The sequence below is a fragment of the Rousettus aegyptiacus genome, unplaced genomic scaffold, assembly GCF_014176215.1.
Source record: "Rousettus aegyptiacus isolate mRouAeg1 unplaced genomic scaffold, mRouAeg1.p scaffold_m13_p_3, whole genome shotgun sequence".
Lineage (NCBI taxonomy): Eukaryota > Metazoa > Chordata > Mammalia > Chiroptera > Pteropodidae > Rousettus > Rousettus aegyptiacus.
Genome location: NW_023416306.1, coordinates 116,338,829 through 116,360,361, shown reverse-complemented (window position 1 = coordinate 116,360,361; position 21,533 = coordinate 116,338,829). Strand labels below are relative to the sequence as shown.

General features: G+C 46.3%; 1 protein-coding gene across 7 annotated transcripts; it reads left to right on the top strand.

Moving 5' to 3' along the window:
* Nucleotides 1–399: 399 nt before the first annotated feature.
* Nucleotides 400–19,749, top strand: CDAN1 (codanin 1). Of its 7 annotated transcripts, none has more exons than XM_016144940.2 (28): nucleotides 401–528; nucleotides 733–1,247; nucleotides 1,459–1,662; nucleotides 1,884–2,053; nucleotides 2,188–2,301; nucleotides 2,381–2,459; nucleotides 2,882–3,002; nucleotides 3,159–3,268; nucleotides 3,748–3,837; nucleotides 4,518–4,593; nucleotides 5,114–5,319; nucleotides 12,400–12,520; nucleotides 12,658–12,804; nucleotides 12,919–13,085; nucleotides 13,469–13,556; nucleotides 13,792–13,881; nucleotides 14,077–14,131; nucleotides 14,357–14,490; nucleotides 14,574–14,677; nucleotides 14,930–15,088; nucleotides 15,463–15,526; nucleotides 15,678–15,756; nucleotides 15,948–16,096; nucleotides 17,269–17,376; nucleotides 17,505–17,568; nucleotides 17,733–17,914; nucleotides 18,201–18,308; nucleotides 18,986–19,749. In XM_016144940.2, exons 1-28 carry the CDS (start codon nucleotides 439–441, stop codon nucleotides 19,109–19,111), a joined length of 3,720 nt encoding a protein of 1,239 aa, XP_016000426.2. In that variant the 5' UTR covers nucleotides 401–438; the 3' UTR covers nucleotides 19,112–19,749. The 7 variants fall into 7 exon arrangements, 6 of the variants coding, with proteins under 6 accessions (XP_036094150.1, XP_036094152.1, XP_016000426.2 ...); XM_036238258.1 differs by having other exon boundaries at nucleotides 1,456–1,662; XM_036238256.1 differs by having other exon boundaries at nucleotides 12,658–13,085.
* Nucleotides 19,750–21,533: the final 1,784 nt, after the last annotated feature.

The window sequence follows — 21,533 nt, the reverse complement described above, 5'->3', positions numbered from 1 at the left end:
TTTTAGGGTGATGACGGTTCGCTCTATAAAACTCTTGAAATAAATGAATGCTTATCACAGAATGTATAGGGAGGTGTCTCTGCGGAGACACCTTTACCGTCTGGCCGCTCTCTCGACCCCTCAGACTTCCCCGTAGGATCCCTGAGTTCCGGCAGGTCGCCCCTTGGAGCAGGACAGCCGGAGCCGGGCCGCACTGATAGCGATGCGGCTGCACTTCGCAGCCCACCAGGCCTGTTCGCAGAGACTGCGAAACCAGCCGCAGTCTTGACTGAAGGCCTGAGCCAAGCCTCAGCCTAAGGAAGTTCCGCCGCCCCCACCCCTGGCCCCGCCCCTCCGCCCAGCGGCCCAACGGTCGCCCTTCGACGCAAGCCCCGCCCCTCCCAGGCCGCCCGCGGCGCGCTAGCGCCTGCGCAATCGCCTCGGAGCGCCCCGACCGGGATGGCGGCCGTTTTGGAGTCGCTGCTGCGAGAGGAGGTGTCGGTAGCAGCTGCGGTGCAGTGGATCGCGCGCAGCGCCCAGAGTTCCGAGGTAACAGCGCCGACACGCCCCCAGGCCTGCCCCGAATCTGCCTTCCGCGAGAGATACCACCCCTTTGGTCCCCTTTCTCTACGGTGACTGGCTGTCAGTCTGGGCCGAGTGCCCTCCAGCTAGGGGCCTCTGGCCGGGCTGTCCGGGTGCTCGCGGCCCCGGGCTGGCAGCTGACCCTCTCGTCCCTCTCCGCTTCTCCCTCAGGATGACCCTGGGGAAGCGGCCGCGCTGAGCTCACTCCAGCCACTGCGGAAGGAATTCGTGCCGTTCCTGCTGAACTTCCTGAGGGAGCAGAGTAGCCGCGTCCTCCCGCAGGGTCCCCCAACCCCCGCCAAGGGCCCAGGCTCCTCAACAGCCCTGCCAGGGAGGTCCGGAGGCCCGCCGCGGGGTGGCCGCGGGGCGCGCAGCCAGCTCTTCCCTCCGACCGAGACTTCCAGCGCTGCAGCCGCAGCCGCCGCCGCCGCCGCCGCCGCCGAGGCCCCTTCAGCCCGCCGCGGGGGCAGGAGGCGGGGCCCGGGGCCGGCCCGCGAGCGAGGTGGCCGCGGCCCGGGGAGCCTGGAGGAAGGGGTCAGCGGGGAGAGTCTGGCCTGGGCGGGTGGCCGGAGGCCTAGGGCCTCTAGCAGCCCCAGCAGCCCCAGCCTCACGCGTTCTGATCCGCCAAACCTCAGCAACCTGGAGGAGTTCCCTCCCGTAGGCTCCGTTCTTCCCAGCCCTGCAGGGTGAGAATCAGCCCTCATCCAGGAAATGCGTGCCGCAAAAGCTGTGCTAAGGAAGTAAATTAAGGTTGGGCGCTCCGTAGTAGAGCGTGGGAATAGCTAGATGGTTGGGGATGAGAGAACTACAATGATGAGGGGCGTGTTACAAGGGCCCTACCTGTTGTGGATGCTTGAAGATGGGAATTTGGGGAAAACCTGTGGCTACTCTCAGCAGGACGAAGCCTTCACGCAGGATCAACCCAACTCCAGTGAGTGAAGAGCGGTCACTCTCCAAGCCCAAGACCTGTTTCACTTCACCCCCAATCAACTGTATCCCCAGTTCCCAATCCTCAGTCCTGGATTCTAGCCCTTGGGGCCATGGCCTTCCCCCAGGTTGCAGAAGTCTGCAAGAGGAGCGGGAAATGCTCAAGAAGGAACGGTATGGCCTTGCAGCTCCCTGGATTGTTAGATTCCTTCCTGTAGAGGGGTCTTCAGGGCTTTTCCCTGAAATTGATTTGTGTCTCCCACCACCACTACTCCCCCTTCCCCCCCGCCCCAGTCTGCTTCTTGGCCATAGATGTGCTCCCTGGAGGAACCTGAGTATGGCTGTGGAGGGGAAGCCAGTTGACTGATCCTGGCATTGCTCTTCTATCTTCACAGCTCTAAGCAGCTGCAGCAGCTACCTGCCCCAACCTGTTCCACCTCAGAATCAGGATCTCCCCTCCCCAGCCGGACAGGAAGCCTCACAGCTGAACCTGCTGATCCTGCCAAAGTGTCTTCCCGCCAGCGCCTGGAGCTGGTAGCCCTTGTCTACTCTTCATGCATTGCAGGCAATTGAGAACAAAGGGTACTGGGGTGGAGATACTTGTAGAACTATAGGGTAAAATAATTGATAAGGCATGTAGAACTGAGCCTTGGTTCTGAATTGTGCCTAATAACAATGGGGTTTCCTTTTTATATCCAGAAAATCTGGTGCCAAACCTCTTCTTGGAGCTTTTCTTCGTCCTTCAGCTCCTTACAGCTCGGAGGATGGTGGCCACTAAGAACAGTAACCTTGAACCAAGTCCAGGAGCCCTAGGTCAGTGAACAAGCCTCTTTTTGAGAAATGAGGTCTAGAGATGGAATAATTCTTAACTGGCAGCCTGGTACTATTCTAGATTCCCTGGAAAGCCCACTGTTCCAGAGTGTCCATGATTGTGTCTTCTTTGCAGTACAGGTTTTGGAGCATCAGTTTCAGTGAGTTTCCCCAGCAGAGGCATTTAAGTCTTATTCCCCTGTCTACTTGGTTCTCTGGCCACTTGGGGTACATGCTTGTGCTTAACACAAATGCAGTCACTCAGGGCCTTTTCCGACACTTAATCTTTAATTGTGTGCTAAGACTATGAATTTAGCCCCTGAAAGAATCAAAGCGCCCTCTGTGGTCTTGGTGGCTGACCTTTGGGTTAATGTCTAATGTTCTGTCCTGCTCTCTTGCTCCCTGCCCCATAAGGTCTCATTTCCTCCCCCTTTGCCTCCATCATTTTGAATCTTTGTTCTGTAGCTTTGCCTTACACACCTGCTCCATGCTCCAGACAATGTTCTGTGTGGTTATGTAGGTGCCAGCTTCCTTTTTGCAGTGTGTGTCCCATTCTCAGTCATATGTGCCCTTAACTCTGTAGAGTTCTTTCATACCTGGACAAAGGGACCTTGAAGCTGTTGGCTGAGAATGAGCGGCTGCTGTGCTTCTCACCAGCTCTACAAGGCCGCCTCCGAGCTGCCTATGAGGGCAGTGCTGCCAAGGTAGTGATCCCATCTTTGATGTCTCCTAGCCCACACCTGCCTCTTCCGAGCCACACTAGTGTCCTATGGGCCAACTCTGGGCAGGAATACAGAGATGAAATTTTCTGAGCATGAACTCTTCAGGCTTCTGTCCCTAATGTCACTGCCATATTTTAGGTTTCTCTGGCGATGCCACCCTCTGTTCAAGCTGTCTCCTTTCAGCCAGAAACTGACAATCGTGCCAACTTCTCCAGTGACCGAGCCTTTCATACTTTTAAAAAACAGAGGTGATAAGAAAAGGGAATTTGGGGGGAGGGAATGAGTCCGCATTTACTCTGGGATAGGCAACCTATGTCACGTTCATAGAAACTAGCACTAGCAGGTGGTGGTTTAGCACCACCAGGCCCTTCCTACCAGTCATTGTAAGGGCTGCTTAGCTCTATTCTGTTTAGTGCCCATGGACGTGAACCTCTGATTTTAATAGCCTCACAGGTATATGACTTTAGTCACAGAGTTCTAAGATGAGAGAGAGCCTGATCAGCTTTCACTAACCACAGAAGTGCGTGAAACATGCGGTGTGCTGCTGTTCCTGGGTTGTAGTATTATCACCCTGTAGAGGACTTTGGAGACTGGGCTGTGGATCGTCTTGTCCTCATTGTCCTGTCCTCACTTTCGAGCAAGGGAAGGCACTTCTGGGATTGAGTTAGGTCAGCTGGGAATTAGATTAGCTAGGCCTCAGTTGATCAGGCATTCTTATGTCTATCAGGGATGTGTTTTATGAAGTGCTTCGAGAGTGGGAAGATCACCATGAGGAGCCTGGATGGGATTTTGAGAAGGGCTTGGGCAGCAGGATCAGGTAGGTGCTCACACACTGGTCACTTTTTCTTGATTCTCGCAGTGAGCATCTCAGTGGAGCTTGGGTAGCTAATTGAAGGAAGGCTTTTCTCCAACTCCTTCCAGCCTAAAGCTGCTATCTTCTGTCCTCTTAATCTCTTCAGTTATTGCCAACTGTGCCTCTATTCAAAGGGATCTGTCTCTCCAGCTCCTTCCACTCAGAAATGACTCATACTTGTTCTGTGGTGGTGAATGCTTGGAAAAGTACAAAGCTCCTGTTCCAGGTTGCTTGAGTTTTGGCCCAAGTCACTGTTTAGACCCTTTCTAACCTCCATGTTCTTAATCTTCTAGTTTGGCAATTCTAATAACTTGCATAGCTAGATAACTAGGATACAGCAAGAATATCCTCAGTCCAGTGATCTACCTTCCACATGGGTCATGAAGCTCACGGGCATTCATTGTAGACTGAAGATTAGAGGGGTGATATTTCTCGTTTGGCTAAGTGAATCCCTAGCCTTAAAGAGATCTCAATGCTGAGAAAAGTTTACCTTTTCCTGTATCCTTGTGCTGGCCAGTTCTGTCAGAGGTCTGCTCAAGTCCCTGGTAAAAAGCTGAAAAGCCCAAGGATTGGCGTGTTCTCTCAGATCTTTTTCCCCCTTTCCCCTCCCTCACACTCCATTCCTGCCTCTTATTATTCCTCAGAGCCATGATGGGTCAGCTTTCCGCAGCCTGCAGCCACAGTCATTTTGTTCGGCTTTTCCAAAAACAACTTCTCCAGGTAATAGCCCCAGGAGGAGATTAACCTACAGTGAACAGTAGGTATTATAGACAGCAAAGTAATGGCTGGCACTGTGGGATAGGATGGACAGCCAGGCAGGTCTCAGGCTGGAGTTTGAACAGTTCTGCTCCTTGAGTGGTGGTTGAAACTCAGGCAGCCAGAGATAACGGAGTCAGGGTGCACCCCCACCTCTCTGGGACTCCTCACATACCCTGCACCCCTGCCTACCTTAAGCCTCTCACTGTTTCCTTGCTCTTGATTTGTGCTGTGATAGAATGTGGGCTTAGGACTCTGATGGTCCTGGTTTCATATTCTAGCTGTAGTGAACCTAGGCAAATGTTTAATCCTGCCGTTTCAGTTTCTTCACCTGTAAAACAATATAAATCCTACCTTGAAAAACATATGTGTGGTAACTGACAGAGGGTTGGCATTCCATAACTGTTTTACTTACTCTTTATTTTGTTCTGTCTTTTTTTCTAGAGAAACTTATTGGTTTTTTTCTCTCCTCCTCTTACCCCAGATGTGTCAGAGTCCTGGTGGTGTTGGGGGCACGGTCTTGGGTGAGGCTCTGGATGTGTTAAGTATGCTTGGAGCTGACAAGCTGGGGCGGTTGCGGCGCCTGCAGGAACGGCTTGCTGCCCCTCAGAGCAGTGGGGGTCCTTGCCCACCACCCTCCTTCCCAGGCTGTCAGGGATTCTTCAGGGACTTCATCCTGAGTGCTAGCAGGTAAAGGCTTCTCTGTCTTGCAGGGAGTAGGGCAAAGGCCAGGAGAGATTTGTCTTCCCAGAAGGGCAGACAGTTCTTTCTTCTTTGCCTGGAATATAACAAGGTGGGACTGGGTGATATCTGGGCTCCTTCTAGCTCACACTTCCTGCCTCCATCTTCCTTCTCATTTTTTTTTTCCAGTTTAGTTGACATACAGTATAGATGTACAACATAGTGATTTGACATTTATATAACTTACAAAGTGATCACCCCAATAAGTATAGTACTTACCTGAAGGCCTACATAGTTATAACAATGTTAACTATATTCCCTATATTGTACTTTATATTCCTGTGACTGATTTTATGACTGGCAATTTATACTTCTTAATTCCTTCCTTTTTTTTTTTTACCCATCCGTCCAATATTTTTCCCATCAGGCAACCATCAATTTGTTCTCTGTTATCTATGAGTTTGTTTTGTTTGTTCATTTATTTTGATTTTTTGCATACCACATATGCGTGAAATCACATGGTATTTGTCCTTTATGACTTTTTTCATTTAGCACAATACCCTTTAGGCCCATCCGTGTTGTTATAAATGGTGAGATTTTATTCTTTTTTTATGGCTGAGTAGTAATCCATTGTATTAGCGTACCTCATCTTTATCCGATCATCTATTGATAGACACATTGGTTGCTCGTATATTTTGGCTATTGTAAATAATGCAGCAGTGAAGATAGTGACGCACGTATCTTTTCGAATTAGTGTTTTGGATTTCTTTAGGTAAATACTCAGCAGTGGAATTGCTGGGTCACATGGTAGTTCTATTTTGAATTTTTTGAAGAATCTCCATACTGTTTTCCATAGTGGCTGCACCAGTTTACAGTCCCACCAGCAGTGCATCAGGGTTCCCTTTTCTCCACATCCTCACCAACACTTGTTTATTTCTTGATGATAGACATTCTGAAAGGTATGAGGTGATATGTCATTATGGTTTTAATTTGCATTTCCCTGATGATTAGTGATGTTGAGCATCTTTTTATGTCTCTTGGTCTCTTTGGAGAAATGTCTATTCAGGTACTCTGCTCATTTTTTTGTTAAATTGTTTTTTTGGTGTCAAGTTGTGTAAGTTTCTTAACATATTTTGGATATTAACCCCTTATCAGATGTATCATTGGTGAGTATCTTCTGCCATTCAGTAGTTTACCTTTTCCTTTGGTTGATGGTTTCCTTCACTGTGCAAAAACTTTTCATAGTTTTATTTAGTTTTATTTGTTTTTTTTTCTTGTGTTTCCCCTGCCCTAGGAGACATTTCCAAAACAATATTGCTAAGAGCAATGTCAGTATTTACTGCCTGTGTTTTCATCTAGGAGTTTTATGCTTTCAAGTCTTTTTTAAGTCTTTAATCCATTTTGAGTCTATTTTTGTATATGGTGTAAGAAAGTAGTCTAGTTTCATTTTTTTTTTTTTTGCCTGCTTGTATCCAGTTTTCCAAACACCGTTTATTAAAGAGATGGTCTTTTTACCCCACATATTCTTGCCTTCTTTGTCATAAATTGATCTTATAGGTATGAGTTTATTTCTGGCCTCTCTACTCTGTTGCATTGATTTATGTGTCTGTTTTTATGTTAGTACCATGCCGTTTTGATTACTATAGCCTTGTAGTCTAGTTTGATATCAGGTAGCATGATACCTTCAACTTCGTTCTTCTTTCCCAAGATTGCTTTGGCTATTTGGAGTCTTTTGTGGTTCCATATAAATTTTAGGATTATTTGTTCCACTTCTGGGGAAAAGGCCATTGGTATTTTGTTAGGGATTGCATTGAATCTGTAGATTGCCTTAGGTAGTATAGGCATTTTAATATTAATTCTTCCCATCCATGAGCATGTTATATGCTTCTATTTTGTATCTTCACTTTCTTTCATTAATGTCTTAACAGTTTTCTAAGTACAGGTCTTCTACCTTCTTGGTTAAATTTATTCCTAGGAATTTTATTATTTTTGAATAAATGGGATTGTTTTTATTTCTCTTTCTAATAGTTTGTTATTAATATATAAAAATGCCACCAATTTCTGAATACTTTGTATCCTGCTCTTTTACTGAATTTATTTATTCTAATAGTTTTTGGTGGATACTTTAGGGCTCTCTAGGGTATCATGTTATCTGTATATAATGAGTTTTACTTCTTCCCTTCCGATTGGATGCCTTTTATTTATTTTTTTCTTGTCTGATTGCTGTGGCTAGGACCCAGTACTATGTTGAATAAAAGTGATGTAAGTGGAAATCCTTGTCTTGTTCGAGATCTTAAAGAAAAAACTTTCAGCTTTTCCCTGTTGAATATGATATTAGCTGTGGGCTTATCATATATGGGCTTTATTATGTTGAGGTATGTTCCCTCTACCTCCATTTTGCTAAGAGCTTTTATCATAAATAGATGTTGGATTTGTCAAATGCTTTTTCTGCATCTATTGATTTGTCAAATGCTTTTTCTGCATCTATTGATATCATTTCAGTTTTTATTCTTCATTTTGTTTATGTAGTTTATCATGTTAATTCATTTGTGGATATTGAACCAAGTCTGCATTTCAGGAATTAATCCCACTTGATCATGGTGTATGATCTTCTTAAGATATTGCTTAATTTGGTTTGCTGATATTTTGTCGAACATTTTTGCATTTATATTTATCAGGGATATTGGCTTATAATTTTCTCTTTTTTTTTGTAGTGTCTTTGCCTGGTATTGGTATCAGGGTAATGCTGGCCTTATAAAATGAATTTGGGGACTCTTCAGTGTTTCGGAATAGTTCGAGAAGGATATGTGTTAATTCTTTAAATGTTTGGTAAAATTCATCTGTGAAGCCATCTAATTCAGGGCTTTTGTTGGGAGTTTTTGATTACTGATTCAATATTGTTAGCAGTTATCATTCTGTTCAGATTTTGTTTCTTCCTGATTCATCCTTGGAATATTGTATGTTTTAGGAATTTCTCTATTTCTTCTAGCTTGTCCAGTTTGTTGGTATATATATAATTGTTTGTAGTATTTTCTTAGGATTCTTTGTATCTGTGGTGTTGGTTGTCACTTCTTTTTCATTTCTGTATTTATTTATTTGGGCCCTCTTTTTTTCTTGATGGTTTGGCTAAAGGTTTATGAATTTTGTTCATCTTTTCAAATAAATAGCTCTTGGTTTCATCAGTATTTTCTGTAATTTTATAGACTCTATTTCGATTATTTCCTCTCTGATCTTTATTATTGGGCTTTTTCCTTTTATAGTTCCTTTAGGTGTAAGGTTAGATTGTTTATTTGAGATTTATCTTGTTTTATAAGGCCTGTATTGCTGTTAATTTCTCTCTTAGGACAGCTTTGGCTATGCCCTATAGAGTTTGAGTCATTGTGTTTTTATTATCATATGTCTCAATGTATCTTTTGATTTCTTCCTTGATCATGTTGTTAACCATTCATTGTTTAGTAACATGTTATTTAGCCTCCATGTGTTTTTCAGTTTTCTTTTTGTAATGGATTTTTAGTTTCATACTATTGTGATTGGAGAAGGTACTTAGTGTGATTTCAGTATTCTTAAATTTATTGATACTTGTTGTGGCCTAACATGTGGTTTCTCCAGAAAAATTTTCCATATGTATGTGAAAAGAATATATATTCTCCTGCTTTTGGGTGATGTACTAAAAATGTCAGTTAAGTCCATCTGGTCTAATGTATCATTTAAGGTCACTGTTTCTGTCTCGATGATCTATCCGTTAATGTCAACGGTGTGTTAAAATCTCCTACCATGACTGTAATACTGTTGCTCTCTTCTTTTATGTCTGTCAATATTTGCTTTATATATTTAGTTGCTCCTATGTTGGGTGTATAGGTGTTTTCAAAAGTTATACCCTCTTGTTGAATTGATCCCTTTATCATTATGAAATGCCCTTCTTTGTCTCTTGCTACAGCCCTTATTTAAAGTCTGTTTTGTCTATTATAAATATTGCTACCCTAGCTTTTTTTTCCATTTGCATGAAATATCTTTTTCCATCCCTCTATTTTCAGTCTGTGTGTTTCGATCTGAAGTGGATCTCTTGTAGGCAGCATATGTACAGGTCATTTTTTTATCCATTTAGCTACATTGTGTCTTTTGATTGGAGCATTTAGTCATATACATTTTAATTAATTCTTGCTAGTGTGTAGTTATTGCCATTTTACTGATTGTTTTTGTAGTTCTCTGTTCCTTTCTTGCTCTCTTGTATGTTGATGATTTTGTATAGCATCAATTTGGATCCTTTTCTTTTTATTTCTGGTATATCTCTTCTACATTTTTGGTTTGTGGTTACCATGTGCTTCATATATAACAAGGCAAGTTTATAGCAGTCTTTTTTCAGTTGATGGTCTTGTAATTTCGACTACATTCTAAAATCAACACAACTTTTACTCACCCCCTACACATTTATGTTTTTGTCATTATTTTTTTGCTTCTTTCGTGCATATGTGTTTCAGTGTATCCATTAATTTATCACTGTAATTACACATGGCCTTCCTTTTAACCTCGTACCAGCTTTAGAGTTGATTGATCCACTGCTTTTACTAAGTGTTCAGCTTCGTCAGTGAGAATTTTTTCTTTGCTATATTTTCTTATTCATATTTTTGATCTCTTAAAGTCCCTTTAATGTTTCAGGTAATACTGGTTTAGTAGTGATGAACTCCTTTAGCTCCTCTCTGGGAAATTCTTTCTCTCTCCTTGGATTCTAAATGATAGGCTTTCTTGATAGAGTAACCTTGTTTTTAGGCCTTTGCTTTTCATAACTTTGAGTGCTTTATGACATTCCTTTTTGGCCTGATTTCTGTTGAGAAATCAGCCGTTAATCTTACTGGAGCTCCCTTGAAGGGTAACCAACTTCTTTCCTTTCTGCTTTTAAGATTCTTTGTCTTTAACCTTTGGCATTTTAATTATGATGTGTCTTGGTGTGGGCCTCTTTTGGTTCATCTTGTTTGATACCTTCTGTACTTCCTAGACTTGTATATTTTCTCCAGAAGGTTCAGGACGTTTTCATTCATTATTTCTACAAATAGATTTTCAGTCCCTTTTTCTCTTCTCCTCCTGAAACCCCTATGATGCAAATGTTGGTAGGCTTGATGTTGCCCCAGAGTTCCCTTAACTATATTCTTTTTTTTTCTTTTTGCTGTTCCGAATGGGCGTATTCCAGATCACCAATTTGATCCTTTGCTTCATCTGATCTGTTATTGATTCTCTCAAATGTGTTCATTTCAGTTATTATAGTCTTATTGAGGTTCTCACTGAGATAATCTGTTCTTCCCTTAAATTCATTGAACATCCTTGTAACTAGTGTTTTGAACCCCACGTCTGGTAGATCCTTGTCTCCATTTATCTCATTTAGGACACGTTTGTCTCCTCATTTTAGCTGCCTCCCTGTGTTTGTTTTTATGTATTGGGTAGATCTGCTATATTTCCTAGTTTTGGCAGAGTAGCTTTATGTAGTGTCCTGTAAGGCCTAGTGGTATAGTCTCCCAAACACCTGATCCAAGCGTTCCAGGTATGTCCTTTCTAGGGGCTGTGTGTGCCTTCCTGTTGTAGTCAGTGGGTGGCATTGACCCTCAGGATGACTGGCTGTGAGGGGTAATCGTGACTATAACAGACAGACTTTTGTGCAGGGGGCTGACCCTATGGAACAAGTCTTTTTAGCAGGGCTGTGGTGCCAGTCGAGTCTGCCCTTCAGGTATGTCATTTGTGGAGCTGGTTGGGTGGTACTCTATTGTGATCTGAAGCTGGCCACCAGGTGTGTTGGTTCTGGAGCTTCTTAGTAGGAACTCCACTGCAGGCCAAGGTCAGCCACCATTTATGCTCAGCCTCAGGCCACCCGGTGGGAGCTACAAAGCGATCTGCATTTGTTTGCCACTGTTGCTAGGTTTGGAGGTGTTTGGAAGAGCCTATGCTATGCATTGAGGCCAGCTGCCACTAATGCAGGGCGTTAGGACCCTTTGGTGGGCAGCACTGTGTGAGCTGAGACCAGCCACCTCTTGCGTTGGGCTTGTAGCTGCTTAGGGGGAGCTACACTCCAAGATTAGTTGCCACTTATATCAGGCTTGGGGGCCACCTGATACAAGTTAAGACCAGCCATCAGTTGTGCTTGCAGTCCTTTAGCAAGAGGTATAGGGCATGCCAAGGCTAGCCACTGTGTGTTTGGGGTTTGTGGACCTTTGAGAAATTTTTGAAGTCCACAGCATGAGCCAAGGCAGGTCACTTGTGTGGAAAAGCCACTGGAAACAGCTTGAGCTGAATGTGGCTGTAGGGTGGGGCAGGGTCTCAGAGAATCACCAGGTTAAAGGAGAGCACTGATTTGGTGCCTGCCTGTGCCTGCTGGCTGGATGTGAGAAAAAAATCAACAAAGGAACAGTGGTGCCTATCAGTGCTTCCATTGCCAAATAGAGCTGCCCTGACCTCTGCACCTCCAGCTCTCTTTGTGTGAAGCTAGTCATTCAGTTCTTCCCTGTATGTCCTTGGCATTTTTCAAGCTGCTGCCCCTGTGCTAGAGCCCAGAGCGGGTAAGTCTGTGACGAGTGAGTGACGAGACCCCTCAAGAGGACTGCCTTTCATCTAACTCAGACACGATCTCTACTGGTTTTCACAGCCAGAAGTTATGGGGACTCCTCTTTCTGGCACTGGTGGCTTGGGCCACATGTGACACCTGGCTCCTCAGAGGAGATCTCTGCAACAAGGATATCCCTCCCAATTTTTAATTGCCACATATGGGTATGGGACATGCCCCTTTGCCTCTCCTACCAGTCTCAGCATGACTTATTTATATCTTTGGTTATAGGACTTCTGTTTAGCTAGTCTTTAGATGGTTCTCAGTGATGATTGCTCTATAATTTAGTTATAATTTTGATATGGTTGTGGGAGGTGGGGTTTATCTACCCTGTGCTCTTGACCTTAAGCTCTGCTTCTCATTCTTTCACCATGTAGGCAACCTCGTTGCTACTTGGCCTCCCTCTCAAACTCCCTGAGGCTTTCTCTCTGGACCCCCTCTTCTTTCTTCAATTCTAACACCTCTTCAGTGCCTTTTGTTTTCTTTCTTGCTGTCCTTCCTAGCTTCCAGTTTAATCAGCATCTCATGGATAGTCTGAGTTTGAAGATCCGGGAGCTCAACGGTTTTGTTCTGCCTCAGCCTGAGCCTAGTGATGAAGATGGAGAGTCAGACGTGGACTGGCAGGTTAGAAAGCAGAACAAGGGAGTTGAGGGGGTTCTGACCTAGGAGGAAAGAGGTATTTTCAAGAAGTTTGTGACAAATTTGGAATTTTTCTAGAAGCCGTAATGCTTAGGACCTTTTCCTTCCCTGATCCCCGGCAGGGTGAACGGAGACAGTTTGCTGTGGTGCTACTCAGCCTGAGGCTTTTGGCTAAATTCTTGGGCTTTGTGGCTTTCCTGCCATACCGGGGGCCTGAACCACCCCCGACCCGTGAGCTCCAGGACTCCATTCTGGCCCTGAGGAGCCAGGTGAATGGGGGCTCTGGTAAGGAGGGAGCCGGAAAGAGCCATAAAGCACTGGAGTTAGAGAACACTCCCCAGTTTCCTGGGACCTGCCCACTGACTGAGTTCTGGCCCCACCAGGTGCCCCCAGCCCTGGATGTACGAGCTCTGCTGCAGCAGGGGCTGCGGGCCCGCCGAGCGGTGCTCACAGTGCCCTGGTTGGTGGAGTTCCTTTCTCTTGCTGACCACATCGTTCCCATGCTGGACTATTACCGCAGCATCTTCACTCTCTTGCTACACCTACATCGGTGAGTAGAGAAAAGACAAGGCTTAAGAACAGGGTGCAGGTAGAACGTTGCTAAGGCCATTGTTTATGAAGAGAGTTGAGCAGCGTGTGCGTCCTATGTGGTACTGTAGCCGTGACCGACCCTCAGAAGAGAGGCAGGATTTGGTCCACAGAGAAAGACTGGGCAGTTGGGTCTTTCCTTGGACCTTTACTGTTCCTACTATGACCCAGCCGAGATGGAGAACAGATCTGAGCGGGAGCACAAGAGAGATCCTGGTTGCCTGCACAACAGCAGTCCCTTCTAGGTCTGCTTTTGAGGATTAACTTCCCAATTATAGCTTTCTTTTACTCCATTCTGTTTCTTTCTTCACATAAATGTAGTTGGCACCCTCATTTACCTTTTAGGAGCTTGGTCTTGTCAAAAGAAAGTGAAGGGGAGATGTGCTTCCTGAACAAGCTGCTGCTGCTTGCTGTCCTGGGCTGGCTTTTCCAGGTTGGCTGAGTGAGAGTCCTAGTTGGGGAAGGAGTTGGGGTGGCTGTTGTATCTAGAGATAGGGAGGGGGAGTATTTGAGTTTAAGGTCAGGACCAGAAGATAAAGTTCAGAGGAAGTGTGAGAATTACCGTAGTTTCAGAGGAAGATTGTCTAGACCCTGGAACCATGAGGTAGAAGGTGTGATGAAGCTCAGAAGCACTAACTGGAGTTGGTGCTGCCCTAATCTCTTGCCAGATTCCCACAGTCCCTGAGGACCTGTTCTTTCTGGAAGAGGGTCAATTGGATACCTTCGAGGTGGACACAGTAGCTTTAGAGCACGGTTTGGTAAGTGTTGGGGTCCAGCCAGCCATGGGTTCACAGAAATAAAGGAAGCAAGGTGCCTGAGGTCCAGCAGGCGATAAGCCAAGATGGAGACTGAACTATTATGTAATTCTTATACCTGATTGTCCCGTTCTTGGCACACTGGGAAGGAAGAGAAGCCTGCCTGCCTTCCCAACTCTGGCCTGTTCTCTCCCCCAGGATGGCATGCCTGTGGTGGACCAGCATCTACTCTATACCTGCTGCCCCTATATTGGTAAGAATAGTTGTCTCCTCAGCCCCCAATGGTCCTTAGTCCTTGGCCTGTCCCTGCATGAATACCCAGAAGGCACCCCATGGGCCTAACACCCTAATGTGTTGTTCCGTTCTTAGATACTCCCTGAGTGCCTCAGTCTCTTTATTCCACAAATACTCAAAGTCCATGATGCTCGGGGTGGAGGGGTGGGTCTTAGATCTAAGCACTTGGTCTTCCCTGATACAGGAGAGCTCCGCAAACTGCTTGCTTCATGGGTATCAGGTAGCAGTGGGCGGAGTGGGGGCTTCGTGAGGAAAATCACCCCCACCACCACCACTGGCCTAGGAGCCCAGCCTCCGCGGACCACCCAGGGGCTGCAGGTAAGGGGCCAGGTGAGGCAGGGGTCCACTCAGTGGAGAAGAGAAAGGGAACCTTTCACTGCACTGCTCCCTCCTTCCCATAGGCACAGCTGGCCCAAGCCTTTTTCCACAACCAGCCTCCCTCGTTGCGCAGGACTGTAGAGTTTGTGGCAGAGAGAATTGGCTCTAACTGTGTCAAACATATCAAGTGAGTGTGGGTTGAGGGTCCCTTTCTCATTCTCATACCATTTTCCTCTTTTGACTCCTTATACCTTGTTGCCATACTAAGGAAAACCAGTTGAGGGGTCGGGGAAGTGGGGGTGGGGCAGACAGTATGGAAGGGAGGCTTAAAATTGGTAATATTCTTTGAAGTGAGTTCTGACCAGATTTCCTTGAATTTGCAGCCCCTTTCTGATTCAACCCTTCCAACTACCTCCAAACATTGCTGTCCCTGCTACAGGGCCACGCTGGTGGCAGATCTGGTGCGCCAGGCGGAGTCACTTCTTCAAGAGCAGCTGGTGACGCAGGGAGAGGAAGGGGGCGATCCAGCCCAACTGTTGGAGATCTTGTGTTCCCAGCTCTGCCCCCATGGGGCCCAGGCATTGACCCAGGGGCGGGAGTAAGAGATGCCAGTGTGTTTGGACCCTCATACCCTCATCTCCTCTCCTCTTAGCTTGTATTGTTCTGACCTTTTTCCCCCTTTTACACACATATCCTTTATCCCACGTCCTCTCTCCACTCTTTTTTCATTCTTTTTTGCTTCCTCTTAGGCTATCTTTGACTTCAGGGTTTTGGGGACCCAAAATCCAAGCTGAAATGGAAGCATAGATGGTTGGGGCTCCCATTCTTCTCAGCATCTGGGCTGGGGCCAGAGGCTGACAGTGGCTTCACTCTGAGGCAGAGCTCTCCCCACTCACATGATTGGTACACACAGGACATGTCTGTGAGACAGGCTGAAATATCTAGACATCACTGATCTCTGTCTCCTTTTAGGTTCTGCCAAAAGAAGAGCCCTGGGGCAGTGCGGGCACTGCTTCCCGAGGAGACCCCAGCAGCTGTACGTAAGAGGGAGACCTGGGACTACGGGGATGGGCAGTTGGTTGAAGAGGGGTGTGTGTAAATGTGTACATGAGGTCCTGGACTTGGGCATGTGTCATTGTCCCCAACCCTACCCTGGCCCCTGACTTTGCAGTACTTCTGTGTCACAGGTTCTAAGCAGTGCAGAGAACATTGCTGTGGGGCTTGCAACAGAGAAAGCCTGTGCTTGGTTGTCAGCTAACATCACAGGTAAGGTCCAGGCCAGGGGGGGTGGCTGACCAAGTTTTTCAGAAGTGGTCTGGCAGGAAGTTAGAGGCCATTTGGGGGAGATGGGGACTCAGAGCCTACTGGAAACAGTGAAGGGCATGGGTAGGCATGGTGAGCCAGCGCAGGGCTGTTTGGTGACCCCTTTTCTGTTCTCCCTCTGACCTGACCTGCAGCGCTAATCAGGAGAGAGGTGAAAGCGGCAGTGGGTCGCGTGCTTCGAGCCCAGGGTCCTGAACTGGCTGCCCGGGGGGAGCGGAGGGGCTGCTCCCGTGCCTGTGAGCACCATGCTCCCCTCCCCTCCCACCTCATCTCCGAGATCAAAGTACACGGCTCCCTACTCCCTTTGGCTCCCCTCCCCCACTTCTCTCTCTTTTCCTGGCCTCTTTCTCATGTCTGCTCCGGTATTTGTGTTGCAGCTTTCTGTGTCCAGCTAGTTCCCGTTTTGTTCAGTACTGAATGGGATGAGGTAGGACAGGGCTGAATTGAAGGGCTTTCCTAATTGTTCTTTTTTGGTACTTAAATCACCCAAAAGGGTCAAAGGGGAAAAGGTAGATATTGAAAATTTTTGACTAAATACATATTATACAGATGGTGATGGGGGTGGGTGGTGAATGGCTGTCCAATGTAGTATGAAAGTCTTTTAAGTGGGCAGTCACCTGGTATTGAGATGTGATTTTAGAAATGTTCTATGTGGGAGGTGATGCTTGTTTAGTTACAGACAGTAAAAATAATGTCAGTGCTTTTAACTTGATTTTTAAAACATCAGACTAGAGCAGAGCTAGGGTCAGGAAACAGCCTACAGGCAGAAATCAGATTACTGCTTGTTCTGTAAATAAAGTGTTGGAACACAGCCATGCTTGTTCATTTATAAATTATCTAGGGCTGCTTTTGTGCTACAGCACAGAGCTAAGTAGTTGGGATAGACACTGTCTAGCCTGTGAAGCCTAAACTGTTTGTTGTTTTGCCCTGGTCTATGGTTGTGTAGTAGTTAGTATAGGAGTAAAGATTTGGACTAGGAATGAAGAAGGACTGACTAAAAGTGGAGAGTATGTAGTGGGCAGAAGAAAAGGCTAAGTAGACATTAGCTGCTGGTTTTCAATATACAGAGGATTTTTGTACTGAAACCTTATTTCTCTTGATAAACAGAAGCATGAGGGATAGAAAATATTGCATGTATGCAGTAGGATGGTTCCCCTAAATTCTTTCAGAATAAGATACTCTCTGGGAACTGGCTAGGTACAGTTTCGTCCCAAGATGAGTGAGATCTCTTGAAATCTAGCAGCATGTTCCTCAGCTTACCTGCTCCATCTGTTCTCTCGTCCACTTGGTTGCTTCTCCCAGCTGTGCTGTCCTGCCCCAGTCTAAGCGCACCTTGGCCCAGTTACTTCACCCCAGGGGTCTTGTCTTCCTTTTCCTTCTGCCTCCACTGGCTGATCCCCACCCCAAGCCACATTATCTGTGGCCTCACTCCACTCCCACCTCTGCTCTCTCCAGGATATACTCTCTCTGGCCTCAGGGCCCCGGGACCCTGAGGAGGGAGTGTCCCCAGAACATCTTGAGCAGCTCCTAGGCCAGATGGGCCTGACACTGCAGTGCCGCCAGGTAAGACATGGTAGGATGTTCTCTGGTGTCCTTGTCCAGTGCCCTATAACCAGAGCCACATTGGCAGGCTCAGGGCCACTACTGTAAGGATGCTGCTAATGTCCAGGGTCTCCTTGCTTTTTCCCCAGTTCCTGTGCCCACCTGCTGAGCAGCATCTGGCAAAGTGCTCTGTGGAGTTAGCGTCTCTCCTTGGTATGGCTCCTTTCTATCACCTCACTCTCTTGCCAGGTCCCCCAGCTCTCAGGGTTGGGTACAAGCAAGATTAGAACGAAACCTTCTGCTCTTCTTCCTCCCAGGGGCTGGCCAGGTAACCCTGCCTCCATTTCTTAAAGCTTGGCTTTCCTCTCTTCCCATAGTTGCAGACCAAATTCCTGTCCTAGGGCCCCCAGCACAACACCGGATAGAGAGGGGGCAGGCACGAAGGCTCCTGCACCTGCTGCTTTCCTTATGGAAGGACGACTTTCAGGTGCCCATTCCGCTGCATCTGCTGCTGAGCCCAAGAAATGTGGGGCTTCTGGCGGACACTCGGCCGAGGGAGGTGAGCCAGAGAGGTGGGTGGATGCAGGGGTACAGGGAGGCAGTCCTCTTAGTCCTCTGAGATTATGTTCTTATATCCACCACCCTCACCCCAAACATTATGAGCTTGTTTCCTTTGTTACCCCTTTTCTGGCAGCTGTGCTCATTTTTCTGTTCCATGTTAAAATAGACTCCCTTACTGTTTAATCTCAGGTCCTCTCCCTCCTCAGCAGCTCTGTCCTTTCTATCAGTCAGGGTCACTGTGCAGTCCTCCTAACTACCCTGACCACCTCTTCCATGTGTTGCAGTGGGACCTGCTGCTGTTCTTGCTCCGGGAGCTGGTAGAGAAAGGTCTGATGGGACGGACAGAGATAGAGACCTGCCTGGTCAGCCTCCGTGAGGCCCAGTGGCCAGGGGTAAGGGGTCCTCATCTCTGTTTACCTGGAGAGAAAACAAGTGTAATATGTCCCTTTTATCCTGAAAGGGGGCAAGTGATGGTACCTGACAGTTTTAATATCTTTCCTATACTTGGTGGATTTTGTCAAGTGCCTTCAGGACCATTCCAAAATGGAGTGGCTGTTCTGGTAGGACTTCACATTTCAGCAGCTACTGTATGAAGGACTGTCAGTGGAGGAAGGGAACATGGAAGGCAGGTAGTTAGAAAGCAGGAGAGCATAGTGTGGGTTTTTGAAATCAATAACCTGGATTTTAATTTTGTCTAGTATTTACTGTTGTGATTTAGGGCCAAGTGTTATCGTAATTTCTTCACCTATAAAATGGGGATAATTTATACCTCCTAGGGTTTATCAAGATGAAATAATGTGCTTATTACTCAGATGGTATAAGTACTTACTATATGGTTCTGAGCCTCCTGTCAAGAGTTCACTCTCCTTGCCAGAACTTGAGCATCGCAGAGTACTTAATGGGACAAGGTTTCAAGTCCATTTCAGTGTAGAAGGCCACTGGGAAAAAATAAGATAGCTAGGTTCTCTAGTTACTGGTTAGTGCTACAGCTTTATACTTGGGATTGATTTTTCAGTAGAAAGGATGAATAATTCAGAATCGCGTGTCTGCCTTTTCTGTCACCTTGTAGGACTTCTCTGAAGAATTAGCAACTCTGTTCAACCTATTTCTAGCTGAGCCCTGGATCCCAGAACCTCAGCTAAGAACTTGTGAGCTGCTGCAGCCAAACCGAGGGACTGTGCTGGCCCAGAGCTAGGGCTGGGAAGTGGCCCTGACTTGGGTGTCTCACCAGAACCCTGCCTGTGTCTCAGGAGGAAGCCCCAGCACCACCCCAAGTGCCCACTGCTGACCCCTGCTGGCGCAGGAGTAGCTCAATCTGAAATCAGGCTTCCTGCTCACATGTGAAGGAAGTATGGATATCTGGCCTCCCACCAACTGCAGGCTCGCCATCCTGAGTCCTGGAAGGAGAAGGAGGGTCCACCTGCTTCAGGATTATGGTGGAAAAGCCTAGAGACTCCAGTTTTAGAGCAGAAGAGCTGGCATTTATTACCTGGATCCTAAGTGAAATGACGTGTGGGCTTGAGCCCTACTTGCTGCTATCCCAGCATCTCAAGACAGGTTTGGGAAATCATGACAGAGGCAAATGACTTCTGCTTAACTTGTGCATAAAGTCAAAATGTGAACCTTGAGAGTCTACACTTTACTGCTAGGAGCTGGACTGCCATCTCCTTAAAAATGCACAACAGACGAGGTAGGGTACTCCTGACAGCTCTATCTACCCCTTCCTGTCTTCAGTCCTGTGCAGATAGTACTCTCAACTCTAGCTCCATCCAGGTGGTAAGCACAGGGCAGAACACTAAAGCTTTTTAAAATAAACTCTTTTCTTTTCCAACATCTTTGTCGTTATTTTTACCCTATTTTTCCCTGTAGAGGCTGCAGTCTTGGTGGGCTTGGAGGTAGGTGTTGACACAGTAGAGCCATACTAGTGGCATGGCCACCTAGCAATGCCTATGTGTTCCACCATGAGACACTACAGGCTGGAGAGCCTGGGACCCTTTTAACTCATTGCCAACAGTACTGGCTTCTATGCAACTCCCTTGAAAGGTTTAGTATAAAGTTTCTACTCACCAAATCCACACTACTGAACTATAGTGAGACAACTCTTATTACAGAGGGCAGAGGTGTGATTTAGCTCAGAACAAAAGCATTCTGCATGTCTATAAATGATTCACTGATTTTTTTTTTTAACTAAGCACTACCTTGATCATGTGCATTAAATTCATAAAATTCATGGTTTTTCTACTTTGCCAACGTGTGCAGAGTCAGGCAGGGGGTGAGGGGTGTGGAGAGACGTGCTTAGTGAACATACTGAAATGGCTTACAAAGTTTTATCTGTGTATACTTCTGTTTTTGTGAAAAGTTCAAAGAGGTCTCTGACCCAAGGAAGGCTAAAAGTCTCTGGGCCTAAAGGGGTCTACTGTGTGACTTTAGTAACCCGGTGTGGTGCCCTTACTCGCATTAAGTCCCATTGTTGGGGGAGGATCTCTTGATCACTTTATGATGACACCTCTTTCTGTCTGGTCAGGTCACGCCTGTGCCTTTTCCTTCCCCTCGGCCCATCCTAGTCATTCCTTTAACTAGCTTCTACATGTGAACCTTTTAATCTCTTCATTTTTAAAGGCCTTTATCTTTGTCCTTTAAATCCGCTTTATACTACAGAAATTCAGAGAGTTCTAAGTGCCTGGGAACCAAAACAGCTTTAAGAAATGTTTTATCTTTCTGCACTCATTAGGTGTGGCTGAAGGAAAGCTCTGCCCCAGGAACCTGAGCCCAGAGGTAAGCAGCAGCCACTTTAGACACTCAGCTCCAAGTGAGGTGGGATGGGCAGGCAAGCAGAGGGGAAAGCCTGAAGGCACAAGGATGCTGAGTTAAAGGCTACTAAGTTAAACTTGGCAAGGACCCAATTCAGGAAACAATGCTGGCCTAGGTGAACTTTAAAGGCCTTCTCTAGGCAGTAAAATAACCTAGGAATTATAGAGACAGGCAGCTAATGAGCTAGTGAACTAATTAGGTTCCTTTCTGTATAGCTCCTCTCCTCTAATTGTTAAAAACAGTGGTTTTCAAAATGTGGTCCCCACACTAGCAGCCTCAGGCTCACCTGGGACTTTCTAGAAATACAAATGTGTGGGCCCTTCTCGGTCCACTGGAGTGGTAATAATAAGTTCCTTAGGAGATTCTGATGCACAATGAAGTCTTAGAAGCACTTGTCTAAGCCAAAATCTCACTTCATGATCATTTAGGTCTATGGACTATCTTTAACACTTTTGAATTTTGCTAGAGATCAGCCTCAGTTAATATTCTTTAGGTTGCTGACTCACAGGCCCGATGTGTAGCTTGTCTAGGCTACCCACATGTTCAGATTCCTGTTGCTGCTTCTGCCTCAGAAGCCCCAGAGGAACATACCTCTTAAAAGAGCTTCCTTCCAGGGGATTGTGGTCACTGTTACATGTGACAATGACTGTTCTGGAATCCTCCCTCACTGTTCATACTTGGGCTACAGCTTGCCATAATTGGATAACTAATCTGGTTGCTATTTACATGCCTTAAAACAGTGCATAGCTCATGGAAAGTACTCAGTACATCTGTGTAAACTGTAGAACCTGAAACAGCCATGAGTA